General features: G+C 40.7%; 1 protein-coding gene across 1 annotated transcript in view; it reads left to right on the top strand.

Annotated features, from left to right (window-relative positions):
• The first annotated feature begins 60 nt into the window (after positions 1-60).
• Positions 61-16590, top strand: part of SFXN1 (sideroflexin 1) — a 25433-nt gene continuing 8903 nt past the window's right edge. Inside the window, exons 1-5 of the mRNA XM_083798585.1 lie at positions 61-208; positions 11106-11280; positions 11898-12068; positions 14329-14427; positions 15530-15605. Coding sequence (XP_083654711.1) covers positions 11117-11280; positions 11898-12068; positions 14329-14427; positions 15530-15605 — 510 coding nt within the window. The 5' untranslated portion in view covers positions 61-208; positions 11106-11116. The remainder of the gene's footprint in view (positions 209-11105; positions 11281-11897; positions 12069-14328; positions 14428-15529; positions 15606-16590) is intronic.

Here is a 16590-nt window from a genome sequence, read left to right as displayed (position 1 = left end):
ACACCGGGGGGGGGGGGAACACCGGCGGACCCTGAGGCACCGCCGGACCCCGAGGCCCTTCGCCGCCCGCCCCCGCGGCGCTGCCCTGCCCCGGGAGGCGGAGCGGGGCGGAGCGGGGCGGCCGCTCGCCTTCCCCCGGCCCCGGGTCCGCGAGAGCCTCTTCCGGGCGGCGGGGCGAGGGGCGGCGTGGAGCCGGTCAGCGGCCGCGGTGAGTACCGGCACCGCGAGGGGGGTGGGCTTGCGGGCGGGGGGAACAGCGCGGTCCCCCCGGCAGCCCGGTGCCCTCCGCAGGGGCCCAAGGCCTCCACGGAGGCCCAGCCCCGTGTCTGTCAGCGCGGTCCCGCTCCGTGTCACCGGGCATGCTTCTCAGCCTGGCCCCTCTGCGGAGGCCCGGAGCCATCTGTCACCAAGGTCCCCTTCCACAGGTCCCGCGTGTCCCCGCTTGTCGCCAGGGGCACCCCGTCCTTTCTCCAGCCCCTGCTCCCTGTCAGCCCTTTGCTGGGGATGTGCTGGCTGCAGGCTCAGCGGGCAGCTGCCTGAGGGGGCCTCCGGGCCTGCCTCCCCCTGCGTCATCCTCACTGCACAAATATCGGCTCCCTGCTTCCACACCTCGAAAATCCCTTCCAAAATAAGCCTCTGGTGCCCGTGTCACAGGGTGCTGCATCACAGCCGGGTACCGGTGTGGGCAGGTGAAGGCAACCTTCGTGCCAAGGTGATCGGCTTCTCCAGGGAGGAACACGCCGTGTAGCTTGGAGGCTGGCCGCCTGGTAGCCAGGGGTTCTAATGATGAGCATCGATTCATTTATCAACAGAATTATGAATAATCCGTTGTTGTAACGGGTACTGAGATAGCAGGGAATGAGGACTGGCCTTGTGCCAAAGTGCAATTGAAAAATGGCCTGTATAAATCCTATCAGGAAAAAATGAAATAGTGGAAAACCTGTTACAGAAGAAGGCCATGAACACATCTGGGTACAGCCAGATAATCCTGCCTCAGTTTACCACAGGGCTTTAGAAATAAGGAGCAGAGACGAGCTTGCAGCAATTAGGAATGAAATAAGACCTTGAGTTAACCCGTATTAGCAAGGAAGCTTTTTCTTCCTTAGTGAAGAGGAGAGGTAAGGGTGTGACGTGTCCCTGCGGTGTACCTCCTGCGGTGGGAGCGACGAGAGGAGGGATGGCACACGGAAAGCGCACGCTGCCGAGTTGGCTGCTGCAGCCGCTAACATCTGGAGGCGGCTTTAACGCAGAATGATGAAATCTCTCGTCAACTTACTCACCAAAGATGGCTGCTGTTTTGAGGAGAGAGCCCCAGCAGCAGGCACTATGTCCATTTCACACAGACTGCTGCTTTTGTTGCTAGGCTACAAACAGGATGTACATTTATAAGCAAAAAAAAGTATCTTGTAGTGTTGCCACGGTTTGCCTTCTCCAGCACTCAGTTTGTTTTTATGATTGCAATAGGAAAAAAAAAAATCATAGTGCAAAGATTTTTTTGCAATTTAAGTAGATTTTTACTGGTAGAAGCAGATTTGGGAAAGGAAAACTTGGCAAGTGGGTTTGTTAACATTTGGCGTAAGTACATTGCATCATCAGCTGTGCTGCCTCTTTCAAACTCTGGTAGCAGGTGTAGTGCAAACAGAGGAATACCATTGCTTAATAAATCTGATACACGTAGTTTTGCCATCATGCAGAAGTGCTTTTTTCCCCTGGAAATCTGTTAGTACTTCTCATTTGAGCTAATTATACTACCTTGACCGATGTCCCTGGAGAATGCATTGTGTTCTTTTCTTTGTCAGAGGAATCGAAATATGGGTAATGGCTCAGTTTGCATTTCAGCTGTTGCTTTGTCAGTGTGTTGTAGTTTTAAAATAGAATGGGTCACCTTCTACTAATCAGAAGGTCGTTAATTTCCTGCCTTTCCTCCTAAGCCAGCATAGCAGCTGTTCTCAGGGCATTTCTCCTGGAAAATGAAGATATTGAGTTTGTTTAGGCAAAAGAGGCCTAAAAAGGGCCAGTGTATTATCTGAGGAATAAAAAGGCCTAACAGGATCCTTACATATTTTTCTATCAAAGCACCTCGAGAGGTGCTTCAAAAGAACTGAGCTCTGCGGAAACAAACAAGAGGCTATGGTTGGTTTGGTCTATAAATATGGTAGAGGAAGAAGAGAAGCTGTTCCTCTCCCCATTTTATAGCAGCACATGCTTTTCTCAACCTAAAGATTTTCCAGCCAACATCTCTCATTGCCCAGAACAGGCTCCTGACAGCTGCACCTCCAGCTGTTAGGGGACTGCTTTGGAGAATGGAGATCCAGGGGCCTAAGTATGTCAAACTTTTTTTTTTTTTTCCTCTATCCCAGTGAATTTGCACATGAAATGTTTTCAGCAGCACATGGCTCTAACTTCTGAACTATAACAGTGGGATTCTGATAAGAAAGAGGTACTGCTGTTACCTTCTATTTTTAATGGGTTTTCATGGGGGAAAAGTGACTTCAATTCTCCTTTAAAAAAGTAACACGTAGGTCCTCCCAGGAGATTTTCAGAATCATAATCTGACCTAAATGTCTCTGAAGTACCACCTGAAGTGAGGGGTCTAGGTCCTTGTAAAGGACACCATGCAAGTTGCACCTTTCTTTCAGCATTTGTATTGGTGAATTTACTCTCTTCCCTTCCTCTATGCAAGCTGAGTTGAATTCTCTTTTAAGCTAGAGGTATCCATGTGTCCACTGCTTTGTAAGGGAGGGTTTTACATTTGGTTTTTGGGAGTTGGGCACCCAGAAGTGAGATGTCGCAATGTTCATTGTCATGTCCATGCTGCTTTGAACATAGACTTCTCTTCTTGAGGCCAGGTGTTCTCCCTCCCCAGCTCAGTGTTTGCTGACTTTCTGAAACTGCATGCGAGAGAGGTAAAAGGCCACTCTCATTAACAGAACCTCCTGTAGGGGAAGGTGCAGGAGGCTTTAATCTGGACTCCGGCCCCCATAAAGGCAAAAAGGAACAGAAAATTCTGAACAGAGAGTGAAGCAGTACCCTGTCCAGTATCCTATCTAAGGACGTTTGCTAAAGGATCCCTCCTCAAGGGAATTCAGGGCTTTGTACCTGTTCAGGAAAGCCAACTTCTGGGGTACTTCTCAGCCTAGCTTCTCTCAGAAATATTCTCTGACAGTATCACACTCCCTAGGAATCTATAAGTAGTTCTTATCCTTTAGCCATTGTCAGAAATGCCTCTCTGCTCTGCAGAATAGTGGTGAAAGCTCTCTGCCTCTCTCAAGGAATGGACATTTTGACATTAGGGATGCTTCCTGGCTCCAAACAGCCAGCTTTAGAACAGACTACGGCTTTAAAAAGCTGTACTTAAATCAGACGTGGAGAATTGGATGTGCAGTTATGTCATCAAGACATTTCCTTTGCTGTTGCTCTATTCCCAATTTTAGCTTAGAGACTGGAAAAAATAAAGACATGGAGTTTTTTATTTATGGATTGATTTTTTTCAAGACGGGTTAAAATACAGGGTAAAAAACATATGAATATATAAATGGTTCCAAGGAAAGGAGCAAATCTGCTTTTCATCATCCACACAATGCTGTGTGAGTTTAGGTTGCCCAGAATTTCCCAAATCACATACCTGCCTGGATTATCCAGTCATTCAACAGAGCCTAGCCCCTAGTTTGAGTCTTAAGAGCATTATTGGTAGCAAATGCAGTTTAAACTTCTGTAAAACCTCACTTGTTGTTTTCAACCACGTTTCTCTTTGTTCATGTTGAAATAAATTATCAAATGTCTGGGTTGTTCAAAATTGAGTGGCATGTTGCTGTCGGAAATAAATAGCCATTGCTACTCTTTGGGCTGTTGCTTCAGTTTGAGAAGCGGTTACATGATGTTCAGTGTGAGGTTTGCAATGTGAACTTGGAAAAAGAACAGGGGAGAGTTGAACTCCTGAACTCCTGACAACTCCTGAATCTGCATTTTGGAGAATTGTTGCAACTGCTATTGTTGACCTTTAAACGAGGTTTAAAGTCTTCTGCCATTGCTGATTCTGCAGCACATCTAAATGCAGTCGTACTAACATTCTTGATTAGACTTTGTGCTGAGTTTTATGTAATTATTTTTTAAGAGGGGACACTCTTGGTTATTCCTAAGCCCCCTTTTTCTCTCCAGTTTGTGTTCATATTAAGCATTACAATACGAATTTGCAGATGACTCCATCTGATCAGAGAGGACAAGAAATGGGAGTGTGCTCAGTACTGGGGCATTTCAAGGTCCCCTGATTGGCAGGAGGGGTTGAAAGACATAGTCAAAAAGTTACTAATTTAAAATGAAGATTTTTGTAGAAGGTTACTAAAAATATGGAGTTGAAAGTTTCTCTTAAGATAAAAAAGACCTTATTTTGGGGCATGACACTTCATTTATTGATAAAACCTCCTTATCCTGAAGGGTCTGTAATCACAAACACTGGCTCCCAGGCACAGCACAAAATGATGGTCAGTAAGCTTTACCATCCCTCTGGGTTTTCCTTCTCCTGAACTGGGAGCGGGTCAGGCAGAGAGATGAGGAGGCGGCAGAGAGATTCGGAGAGCAAATCTGGTTTCCTCCCTGTGATCCGCAGGCTGCATCGTCGCCTCTGTCTGCCTGTGGTCTGCGGAACCACCTCGCCCTGGTCCTGCAGCTGAACTCCTGGCAGTGGGTTTTGGCACAGCCTTGCGTCTGGCTTGGCACTCATGTAAGATGTAGAAAGTTTATGCACACATGATCTCAGTTAGGCTTCTGAAAACAGACCTCGATCCGTAGGAACAGCCGAAGTGAGGAACATGGCTAGTCAAAGCTTGTGTCAGTGCAGGGGAAGCCAAACCGTGCCAAAACCCTCGCTGTCACGGGGCTGCAGTCCCCACGCTGTCGGGCTGCTAGAGTGCCATGCAGAGCAGTTTTACAGCAGCTTTAGAGCAGTTTTGCCCCCAGCAGCTGATGCTCACCCAAACAATCCTGTTGCACAGGGAGGATTTAGCAGCCGTTCTCCACGGGCATTTTAGAAACCAGAGAGTTTAGTCATATGAACAGGCCAGAGGACATTCAGTTCTTTATTGCTGGTCTAATTTACTAGGTTGGACTATTAGTAACTTTGGGATTTGCAAGTATTAAATGCTTTTCTAATTATTCAGTTGTTTGAAAAGGTTAAGATGTGCATTATTTCTTTCCTTACGGTGTACTCTCCGTGACAGATGTGAAGTGTTTGGCTGTTATGATGTTGCATTTGTTATTTATCCTTTCCAGCAGTGCTGAGCGTGACTTCAAAGTGCCACTTCAGTATGAATTCTTTTAATAATTTAAGCAACTGTGAAATGAACGTTGTTTTCCAAATCCTCTGCTTGGGAAAGAAGGGTGTTTCAAGATCAGATTGGGTAATTTTACTGCTTACTTTTCCACCTTAAAATTGAAGGTGCTGTAAATCCACATTCTTGTCCTATTATGCAGGTAGTCTCTCCTCTGTTGGTGCTTACTGAGTAGCAATAGCTGTAGGAACAATAAATTCAGGTGGTTTTGTATGCACAGTTAAGTGTTAGGTAGTTGTCTAAGCTTGCCTTTATTAGCTGGCTGTAGCAAAGTAAACATTTTTACCTTTGTTCTAGAAGATTTGTACATTTACTTTGCAATCCCTTTGCAAACTTTCCACTTATCTCAGGGTTCAGATAGATTTATTTTACTTTAATTTAACCTAACTGTCCTCTATTTTTCCTTCAAGCAATTCTGTTATGGATATTTGGATAATTAGAGCTTAAACCTTGGGCGTGTATGTTGAGAATTGTATCACTGAAGATATTGGAGCTACACCTTTGACAAAGCCTTGTATTTAAAATAATAATTAAATGGTAAATAGTTTCGTTATAATGCTTTTGTTACTGAGCATTTGAATGGATATGCAAACAGCAGCACACCTCTAAAATTGTATCTGAAAATTAAGGTGACAGCTAGATAAAATACAGTTGCAGCAACCTAAATTGAGAATTTTGTGCTTACTGCAGCTTTATGATCTCCCTTGTAAAAATAAATAATTTTTTAAAAATCCTGCCTTTCAGTTTATGACAAGTTGATGTCTACTGGATAATATAATGATGAAACCATATTTGTGTACAGTCACCATTTTTACTTTCTGGTTGGACATTTTGTTTTACAGGAGCATCCTTTCGGAGCACACAGGCATTTTACTGGCTTATGGTCTTGCTTTATGGGATTTACTTCCCTCTTTAACATTTACTAATAAGGGTGATAATTCGTGGGGAGCATTGTGTAGTCTGTTTAATACAAGCAATGGTGCTTTTATTCTAAAAATATTTTGCCGGAAAATGTGCAAATTTTCAGGACAGAAGTTCCCTGGCTGCCTTAGCCAAGCAGCATTGTAGCAGATCTGTGACTCAGAGTCCCGAGGCTGGCAACCTTAGCAGCCTTTCTACTTCACTGCAAGCTTTGTGTGTCACCACATTGTATTTTTCCAGTGTCTGAACTGTTACACTCCCTTGTATGATGCATCTTTTCCTCCTTTGTGTGCATTGGTGGTCTGTCCATGGCCACAGCCTTTGTGATTTGAATTTTAAACTTAATTAGAAAAGCATTGTTCCTAGTTAGGTTATTAAAGTGCAAGGCAATTATGTCAGTCACATCATTTAGAAGAAAACATTTCTGAGTGCTTAAATAGCAGTCATATAAAGTTTTTATCCCATTTTGCATAAGATCTAAACTTATGCAGGGTGAACACCAGCAAAAGTGGAGCCCATATACCCTTGCAAAGACTGGTGATGTTAAAGTCCATGTTTCCTGTTGCTGCTGACATCTTTTTAAACAAATGCAGCGATTTCAAGCATGACTTTTTGTTGTAGCACATGCCAAGGAATCGTCCTTTAATGTGTGTTTCCCATTTTCCAGCTGGTTTGCTTTTTGCTGCTGCCATGCTAACCCGTTTTTACAAGGGGAAAGAGAGATTGAAGCATGTGCTGACAAGCTGCTGCTGCTGCTTAGTCTGCCTAAGGAGGTGCAGGAGCTCTACCTGGTGCTGGCAACCAGAGTGGTTGTGTCTTGTCTTTGGGGTGTTTTTATTCTGTTAGCATGCCTTACAGACAGCCTGATGACTGTTACACTTGCTGTCTCAATCACGTTAACTCTTTCTACCATCATGCCTTTTATTTTTATCTTCCCTATGTAGACATGCAGGAAGTGGGAGTTTTCCCAATTTACAGCTCGTAGGGTCTCTCTCACACCCATTTGCCTTGTCTGTACCGTATGCTTTCAATCTCTTGACTCTGGCAAGCTGAAACATTTAGAACTGTCTATGCTTTACGTTTCTTGTTGATGGTCTTCTCTGCAGGTTTAGGGTTAGGCGCTGTGCCTGGCTCCTCCAGGAGCTGCAGATCTCCAACTTGAGCAAAGCAGTAAGCTGATACAGGTGCTGGAGCATCAGAGTACAGACCTCGATTCCCACTGGTGACATGGGGCCAGCAGCTCTGATTACAAGTCATCAGCTGCCAACCATTCACTTGGCCAGTGCAGGCTTCCCGTGCAGCTACGTGAAATCCCAGCCTTTTCCTTAGGGTATGTCCGTAGAGGAAGATGAAGGCATGTTTTAGGAAGGATAGACACACTCGTGTCAGTTTATCTGGGGCCACTGATGGTCATCACTAAATTGTTGTGATGTGAGTTGCGTGAAGCTAAATCAGCACACGCAACGTGGCTCAAGGAACATCAGAACCAGCACAAAGTGAGCCTGCAAGTGAGGAGGGGATAAAGATAGCACGTGGCAGTGGTCCCTCTTCTGTTTTCTAAAGATCCACCTCCACCAGGGTAGGCTAAATGAAATGGAGTGAAATGATACTAAGATGATCCGTATTGTTTAGTTTTCTTATTATTCAAGGGCTTGTTTTTGTGGACAGAGGTGTCCTATGCAATAAAAGCAATTCACAGACAACCCAGTAGAATATATAAAGCAATTTTTCAGCACTGGCTGCTCAGAGTGAAAAGAAAGCAAAGAGCTTCTATTTATGGACTGCTTTCTTAAGTGTTCATTAGACAGCTTTAAACAGATTAACATAAGGTATCCTAAGTAGTTTTTAATCTTTCCTAATGAAACCAATAATTAAATTACAAAAATATTGAAACTTAGACTTTCCCACAATTACTAAACCAATCAGGAAGTATTCATAGAATGACTTCCCAGCCCCAATGTGCAGATTATTATTTCTTTAGTGGGAAAGAGTTTTGAGTAAATGAGTTCACCCTGCTTTCATAGGGTACTGCTTTGCAAAACCAGGTATCACCATTTTAGACCAGAAGACGGTCTATTCTTTCACACATCACTCTTTGTGGGAAGGCATCTGTGATGGTACAGTAATAAGAGAGGGAGAAGAAACCTGAGGAGCATCTCCCATTCAGATGTTCTGCACGAGAACTCTGATCTCCAAACTCAGCCTGAATCCTCATTTCCATGATCCATGCCATTGCTGTAGGGAAGTCTTGTCTCAGTGCGTAGTAAAGGTGCTAATACAAGCTGCCAGCCAATAATGAGTTTAACAGGGAAAATAATTTTAATAGTAAATAATTTTTTGCTATTCTATCGTAGACAATACAAGCTAAACATAAAAATAATACATCAATACCCTAAATGTTTTGGCTTGTTTTTTAATTTGATGAATTAGACAAGGAAATGTTGCATAATTAGCAGTAAATGTAAGAAAGGAAGGACATTTTTATTTAGTGGTATCACATCAGGATTTTCTATTATTTTTTTAAGAAGCTTATTCAGTAATACCGGCTGAGTTATAACACTTCATCATTCAGGTATTAGCCATGCTGTGATTGTGACTGTGCTGAAGGACAACCCTTCATTATTGTTTATTTAATCTATCCCAGGTTCTAAAATTTTGGTATATGAGCAATAGGTTACTTTGCTTCCTTAATTAACCGCGCGTGTGGGACATTGCCTTGAATATTTGGCGATGCTGAGTAGAACATACTGGCCAATTCCGCTTTGAACATTGCTTATCTTCATTTATAATGCAATTATTCTGCATTCTTGCTGCCTTATCTTTACAGCTTTACAATGGTGTCTGGTGTTCGGTGAAATCGTGCTTATGCATACACGGGTTTTTATTGATTTCATGAGCACATGTAATGTTGGGAAGGGTTTGAGCAATCTGAATGTCATTGGCAGTTCATTCTGGCAGCTGATGTGTTGGGAAACCAACTTCTCCCTGTAATATACCTATGGTGTACCATAAAACAGTAGGCGACCACTAACTAGGTTTTCATTCTAATTAAATCTCAATGATAATAACCACCAAAGTCCTAAATGAGGCTCGTGCTTGTGCTGTTACATAAGCATAAAAATGTGGGTAAAAGGAGGGAAGATCGGATACTTCTCCCTGGATGTTTCACACTCGTAAAAGCCCTTCTGACTGGTACGGGGTTCAAGGCAGAATGACTTTTATTTGGTCCTTGTCTGCTTACAAAGTGGATTTCCTGGTTCCTATGAGGATGTTACAAAGCTGAATGTTGTCCTTTTTCTATGGCTATGGTCTTGTGATCTGTTTTTGCTCCCTTTCAAGAACAGACTGTTATTTTTTTCTTCTTTTTTTTTTGCTAGAAATATTGCTGTATAGTGTCATCTTAATATGCATTAGTCTCCTTTTTCTCCCTGTCCCTTAACACTGATAATTTAGGTCTGGTTTTTATAGACAAAGGGCTGTAGGCCTTTATTTCTGTTGAATTTACTTCTCCAATGACTTCCAGGTTTTTCCACTTGCGGTAGAAGAGAGGGATCATAATTACATTTGAGGGATGGACATTTGCTTCTTCAGATTTCATAACTGTCACTCCTTTTTTCCCATTTTTTTGTGATGAAAACAGTCTGTATCCATAGTTACTTTCTGTTGATGATTTCTTTTTTCACTTCTCCATCATACAAGTTTCATTAAATTGACAAAAACGGCTCAGACAGTTTCACGGCATTCCTAACGTTTGTTAGCAGGAGGTAAAGAACATCCCATCAAAAATCTGAGTTAAGATGTAAACACTGCAGTGGCAGCTTACGTATGTCAATTGTCCTCGATATGATGATCTTTTTCCTACTGAAACAGATAAAATGCTATGTGACGACAACATCTGTACTGTTATAGATCCAATTTAATTCAGCCATAACAAGCACTATTTGGAGGATTTTTTGGCCATCTAATATGTTACAGAAATTTCTTTGAAGAAAGTTAAAGCTTATATCACTTGTATTTTGCAGAGACCGACCTTCTTCCACTACTTCCATAAAGTAATTTTAGTCATACTAAATTAAATTTTTAATTTTCTGGCATCTAAACCCAATAAATGCACAAGTATGTTAGCAGTGCCCTTTATGGTAGATCTTTTGCCATCTTTGACATATCATTAGGAGAATCAGTCATGCATTCGTATTGTGCTAAATTGTTGCATTATGTAATCTTTGTTTTGTTAGAATGTGGATTTAGAGAAACAACATTTACTAAAAAAAATCTTTGGGGTTTGTGATCTTAACTTTATTTTGGTTTTGCAATGCCAGAGATGTTAGCTTGATTTTGTAAAATATTTCTTCTGCTTCTGCACTTTGTAACAGTTCTTCAGGGATCTCTTGAAGCATTTAATTTCTCTTTTCCTTTAAGTCAACATTTTCATCTAACACTAATTCATCATTCAAATAACCCAAATTTCTGTTTAGTATCTTTTCATTTAGTACAGCTTCTTCTTAGTACAATACTTTGCATCCTCACCCTCAGATAATCATACTTTTACAGTAAAACATGCAACATATAAATGTCTTGAGGAAACAGGCACAGAAATGTTTTTGTACATGTTTAAGTTCTTTAAGTTTTCCTTAAAGTTTTTTACTTACATGAATACCAACCTCATTAAAATTATTATGATGTCTAACATCATCTGCTTTCTGTGTATACATACTCTTTTAAACTCAGTCCTGCAAGATGTGCATCTCTTCATTTGCTGTAAGCATAACCATTTCTCATTCTAGAGTCTCACAGGTTATAGACACATTATGAAGTAAGGGTAATTCTGAATTGCAAATTTTCCTGTTTTCATCCCAGAGTTTTCGAAGATGTCTGCAGATATACCATTAAATATTAATATCAAGGAGCCACGATGGGATCAAAGCACTTTCGTTGGACGAGCCAGTCACTTCTTTACTGTAACAGACCCCCGGAACATTTTGTTATCTGATGCCCAGCTGGAAAATGCAAGACAAATTGTGCATGATTACAGGTATGGCAGCTAGTTGTTTTTAATGCTGGCCCATAGAAACCATGACAGTGCTAAGCATACACTTACATATTTTAAAGGAAATACTTAAGACACTGTATCGCCCTGTCTTCTTATTTCAGGCTTGAAACGCTAGCAAATTTACTAATGAATGGGGAAATTATGTCATCTGAGAAACTCTATTAAGTATTTGAAAATACAGAAGTGTCTAAATCTGAAAACAGTTAATATGACAACAGTGTTTAAAACTGCCTCTTACGTGTTATATTGTTGGGGCATGTAGTTTATTAAATCCAGGTAAATTTTCAAAGTTTCAAACTAATGACTCCAGAGATTTTAGCTCTACATTTTAGCACTAATATCCTAATATGGTTTGAGTAAATAGAAGTTTGATGTTGGATATATTGACTCAGCCAACATAAAAACTGCTAGGAGTTTTGATTCTTTTTATTTCGCCAGTTCATTTAAAAGCTGAAGACCTACAAGCTAGCTATGAGGGTAGATTAACTTAGTATGAACATCCCCAAACCCTCTGATGTTACATTTGTCTCTGGAAGTTGCAGCATTTTGTAACAGTCGTGCTTTTTGCTGTTGCTTTGTTTTTTTTAATTTGTCCCCAGACAAGGTATCGTGGCACCTGGGTTGACTGAAAATGAATTGTGGAGAGCAAAATATATCTATGATTCAGCCTTTCATCCAGACACTGGTGAAAAGATGGTCTTGATTGGCCGAATGTCAGCTCAGGTACCCATGAACATGACTATCACAGGTTGTATGATGACCTTTTATAGGTAAGTAATGGTGGTGTTACACATAACCATTTGCCTACAAATTAGATAAGTGAAAATCAGTGTTATTTTAGAAGATGTATAATAAATATTTGAAAATGTAAAATTCTGCTTCTTTTTGTCTTCTCTCTCTGCTTTCCCTCATACCCACACTGATTAGTGGTTTCCTCTAGAAGTAGCTGTGAGATAAGCCCTTGGCCCCTTCTACTCCTTCACCAAATATCCCTCTTTTCCTCTCCAAACTGGGAAAGTTGAATGTTCCAAAACCCCATCCTTGTAGGAGAGTTGTGTGAAGGACAAAGAGGAGGAGATACGTGGGAATCTCTAAGCTTAGAGATTTGGCATGTAGGACATACTTTCTGCCAAGTAAGTACTAACTATGCTTCTGTCCATCATTAATCAAGTTCTCCAGCTCCTGTTGATCCTTCTATTTCCTTATAGTTCTTGAATCACTGATACAGTGAAGTCCCCAGAAGTCAGTGGACTTCTGTTAGTAGTCTTTGTGTTAGAAATATTTTTGTGAAACTATGCTTTGTTAGCAAGAATTAATGGAAATTTCAGAGGAAATAATAATTGTATGCTTGAAGCGAGATTTTACAAACTCTTGACTCACCCATTCCAGAAAGGCACAGTCATTTTGGAAAGCACTCTGCTGTGTTTTTAAAAAACAGCCAAGATAACGAATAAAACAATCAGTCTAATTGCCCATTCACAAGTACTGCTTTCTGTTAAGTGGTTATTCTTTTATGCATGTTCTGTTATTGTCTACAATACTTATACATAATATAATAATACAGCAGCTCTATACTTTTTTTTTTTAACATTATTCACATAGTCACTCAGATTCAAAACTGGGTTGTTTTAGCCTGGAAGATGTTGGTTTATTAGGACCAAACCCTTAGCAGAAGATTTTGTAGAAGTGTTTAGATGATGCAGTTTAGGCTCTGTCTTACTGCGTGCCGCTGTGTTCTGGTTACTGCTGGTCACTGGGAGAAGCAAATTCCTCATTATACCTATGAGGGCTTTTAGGCACGCAGTAAAGCAATGTGAGTCATGCCTGACCTTTGCAGTGGGCCTAACATCCTCTACCACCACAGTAGCAAGGAAACAGGAACAGATGAGTCAGGAGAGAGAGTTGCTCATGCGTAAGAAGAAAGGAGGAAGAACAGCAGTACTGATGGAGAAAATCCGGCTAGTTTATCACTGTTACTTTGATTTCTCGTTCAGATACCAGAAACTAGCGGGAGTAAGAATACAATTTCAAATTCCCTTTATCTTTCATTTTTTGCAGTCTTATGAAATAGCTTATCTTCCTATTTCAGAATCAAAGCCTCATGACAGACACACACCTTCTTATTCTAGCATCTCCTCCTTACTTTCCTGCTTGTTGCAGAATAATCCGTACAACTACTGCTTTTTTTTTTTGTGCTCTTAATGTCCATTTTAGCCCTTCAGTGAGAACCACATTTCTTTATTGTCACTGCCACATTAGCTTGGCAAATGGGGACTCTGAGACTTGTGCAGAATATGTTTGTTTGTTTGTTTTGCTGCCCCCTCACGCACATTCACAAGCCAGCACCTTTGAGCCCTAAGGCATCTTCATACTGGCAGTGGCACCAGTTATGAGAACTCCTTGGAGATTTTGTGCTTGGTCATTTTGACCCATCATTAATGCTGTACTGAACCAGATTAATTTCTGTGCTGCACCTGTACTCCTTAAACGTCCAGATATTTGCATGAAAATTATTTGTCATTTTGGAATGTCGTCTTTGGTTCTCCATGTATCTGAATGTTTTAGTGTCTTGGAGATATATTAAACGCTGAAGTCATATTAGCTTTTTGAAGACTGAGAAGATAAACCGTATCTCTTAGAACCCAATTCTCAGTCACTTATGGAGCTTCTGATGAGAACAAGTCAACTGTAAAGGAATAATAACAATGGGAAAGTATTCTAATTCTTAACAGACATTTTTTTTCTGTTTTTTTTTTAGGGAGGTTTGCTGTAATGGTTTTGTTATTACTACAAACCGTTGTCCCAAGTGAACCTTTCTATTTATTTTCAGTGCTTTTAAAATCTATTCTTAGGAGTAGCTTGTAGTTTCATTATTAAGACAGTATCTCATTGACTGAATTGTTTTATTCAGATGAACAAGAAACTGCATGATTGCTGCTTGCATAGGCTTTTCTTGATTTGCCATCATTTTTCTGTGCTTTTGATTCGACAGTGTTTTCAAAAATGCTAATAATTGTTTCTCTTTTCAAGAACGACACCAGCGGTGGTTTTCTGGCAGTGGATTAACCAGTCCTTCAATGCTATAGTAAATTACACGAACAGGAGTGGTGATGCCCCAATTACTGTCAGGTCAGACACTGAACCGGATACTTCCGATATGTTTATAAGTTGCTCTCTGATGTACTGGAACAAGGTTGGTCATTACAGTTTGAGATGATAGATAAGTTTGTTTATCTGTGTTTATTATCATTCTGATACTCATAGACAAGAAGCCTGAGAATGATGGAGGTGAGACCTCTGTTTCTGCCCTTAAAGATAAGCCTAAGCACCTCAGTCATAAGCACTTTATCAACTTTATCAACAGCACAGGATTTAAGAGCAGTCTGTGTTGCACTGATCAGTCACCCACTTGAAAATGCTCTCACTTTGGTGTTATACTAAGGTATTTCTAAGTTGATGTGTTGTGTGGATCTCCAGGTGTCTTTCAGTGCCACCTTCCTCTCTGTGTCCTGCAGTGTAGTGCACACAATACTCTGTGCTTACTTGCAAAGAGGACCTTTCAAGGAATTGGTCTGTACAGTACTTTAATTGAAGGCAAAGAGAGAGATTAAATAGGTGCAGAGAGCTAGAAATCATGAGTAGGAGGCTGTGGAATTGCAGTGCTTAGCTTCCTGGTTTTGAGACTGGCTTTCTTGTAGATGTCTGGTAGGAAGCAGTGGATTAGAGGATGTACAGACACCTCTGAGCTAGTAATTATATAAAGTGTGGTTTAGGGCATATTGAGTAGGATTTGGGTGTTTACAGCATAGCTACGTTTATGGTTTTTTTTGTACAGTTGATTTCAGTTGTTCTTGCAGACATGGCCTTAGAAATCTAAACTGACTTTATTAGTTTAAGCAGTTAAGAAAATTAAACACAGAACTAAATTCTTGAAAGTGCGCATTCAGATGCAAGAGAAATGCTGAACAGATAGCAGTGCAGAATCAGTAGAACCTGGTTCAAAGTTAAAATGTTGTCTGCATGTTGTTTCTACCGATGGTGAAAGAAAAGTATTTAATTTATTGTTCCATTTGACTGTTCCATCCTTTTCTTACTGCAGTGTCACAGAAAGGTCTACTTCTTAAATTTCATAGGTGGAGGGGGCTAACTGCATGTGTAAAAGACTGTTATTTTTGAAAATGCAATAAATGTAATTGTTGTGCATGTGCAAACATTTTTATTTTTGTTTTAGCCAGCTGGGAACAGCCTATGTTTCTGCTACCACAGGTGCTGTTGCAACAGCTTTAGGACTGAACGCACTAACAAAGGTATTGCCGATACTTTTTTCCATTCTTAATGAGATTTTTGGTGTTCTATGAAATGTCTCATTTCTCCTCCTGTGCATATGTCATGTTGTGCACAGCTCCCATTATGGAGTTATAGTTGCCATCATTAGATCCCAATCTTATTTTTCCCCCAAATAGATACTTTTATATATATTTTTAAATGTCCTATACTTGCTGTTTTCATAACACAAAATGTATCCAATGTAAGTGCATTGTTTGCAGTTTCTTTTTAACATGTCAAAGTATCCAGTAGTGTTTGAAAGTTAATTGGAGTGGATGTGTAATTACAATAATGTGGGACCGTTAAACCATGAACTGTACGGGTGTGTTTTTAAGGTGCAATATCACTTCTGCAAACGTGGAAGCCTACTCTAGGCTGGCTGAAGAATACGTAAAGAGGTGCTTCTCTTAAATGCAGAAAACTCAAATTCTTTCAGGAAATGCACAGCATGTTCAAGAAGGAAGATTTTTTTACCAAAAAAAAAAATCTATTTTATACCTCTCTGTTTATGCTGTAATATACTAGGAGTGGTACAGCATCGACAACCAATGCAATTCCAATTATACAAGACATAGACTAGGTGAATAGCTTTGCACAGTGAGTGCCTGTAGATGCGAAGAAGCTATTACAAATGCTGCTGGCTGTAACCTTGCCAGTGGAGGCAGTGAAGTTAAGGTCTATTTAGTGTTACCATTGGGCTGACAGGCGTGCTCAGAAGCTGACACTTGTCTGCAGTGATGCTATTAAATTAAGATCATTTTTGCCAGTCTTCTGAGAGCACTCACCTGACTGAAGTACTTATAACTTAGGTCTTGTTTCTTTTTTTGCCTTTGTCCCACCAGTGATTTTTTGCTGAATTTTAATTTAAAGGAAATTAATCTGGTCTATAATGAACACATGAAGCATCTGAATATGACCTTTTGAAAAAATGATTATGTAATAATTTTTTTCTTTTCCTTCTGTCCT

This window comes from Anser anser (assembly GCF_964211835.1).
Source record: "Anser anser genome assembly, chromosome: 14".
Classification (NCBI taxonomy): domain Eukaryota; kingdom Metazoa; phylum Chordata; class Aves; order Anseriformes; family Anatidae; genus Anser; species Anser anser.
This window is presented reverse-complemented; position numbering and strand designations above follow the sequence as displayed.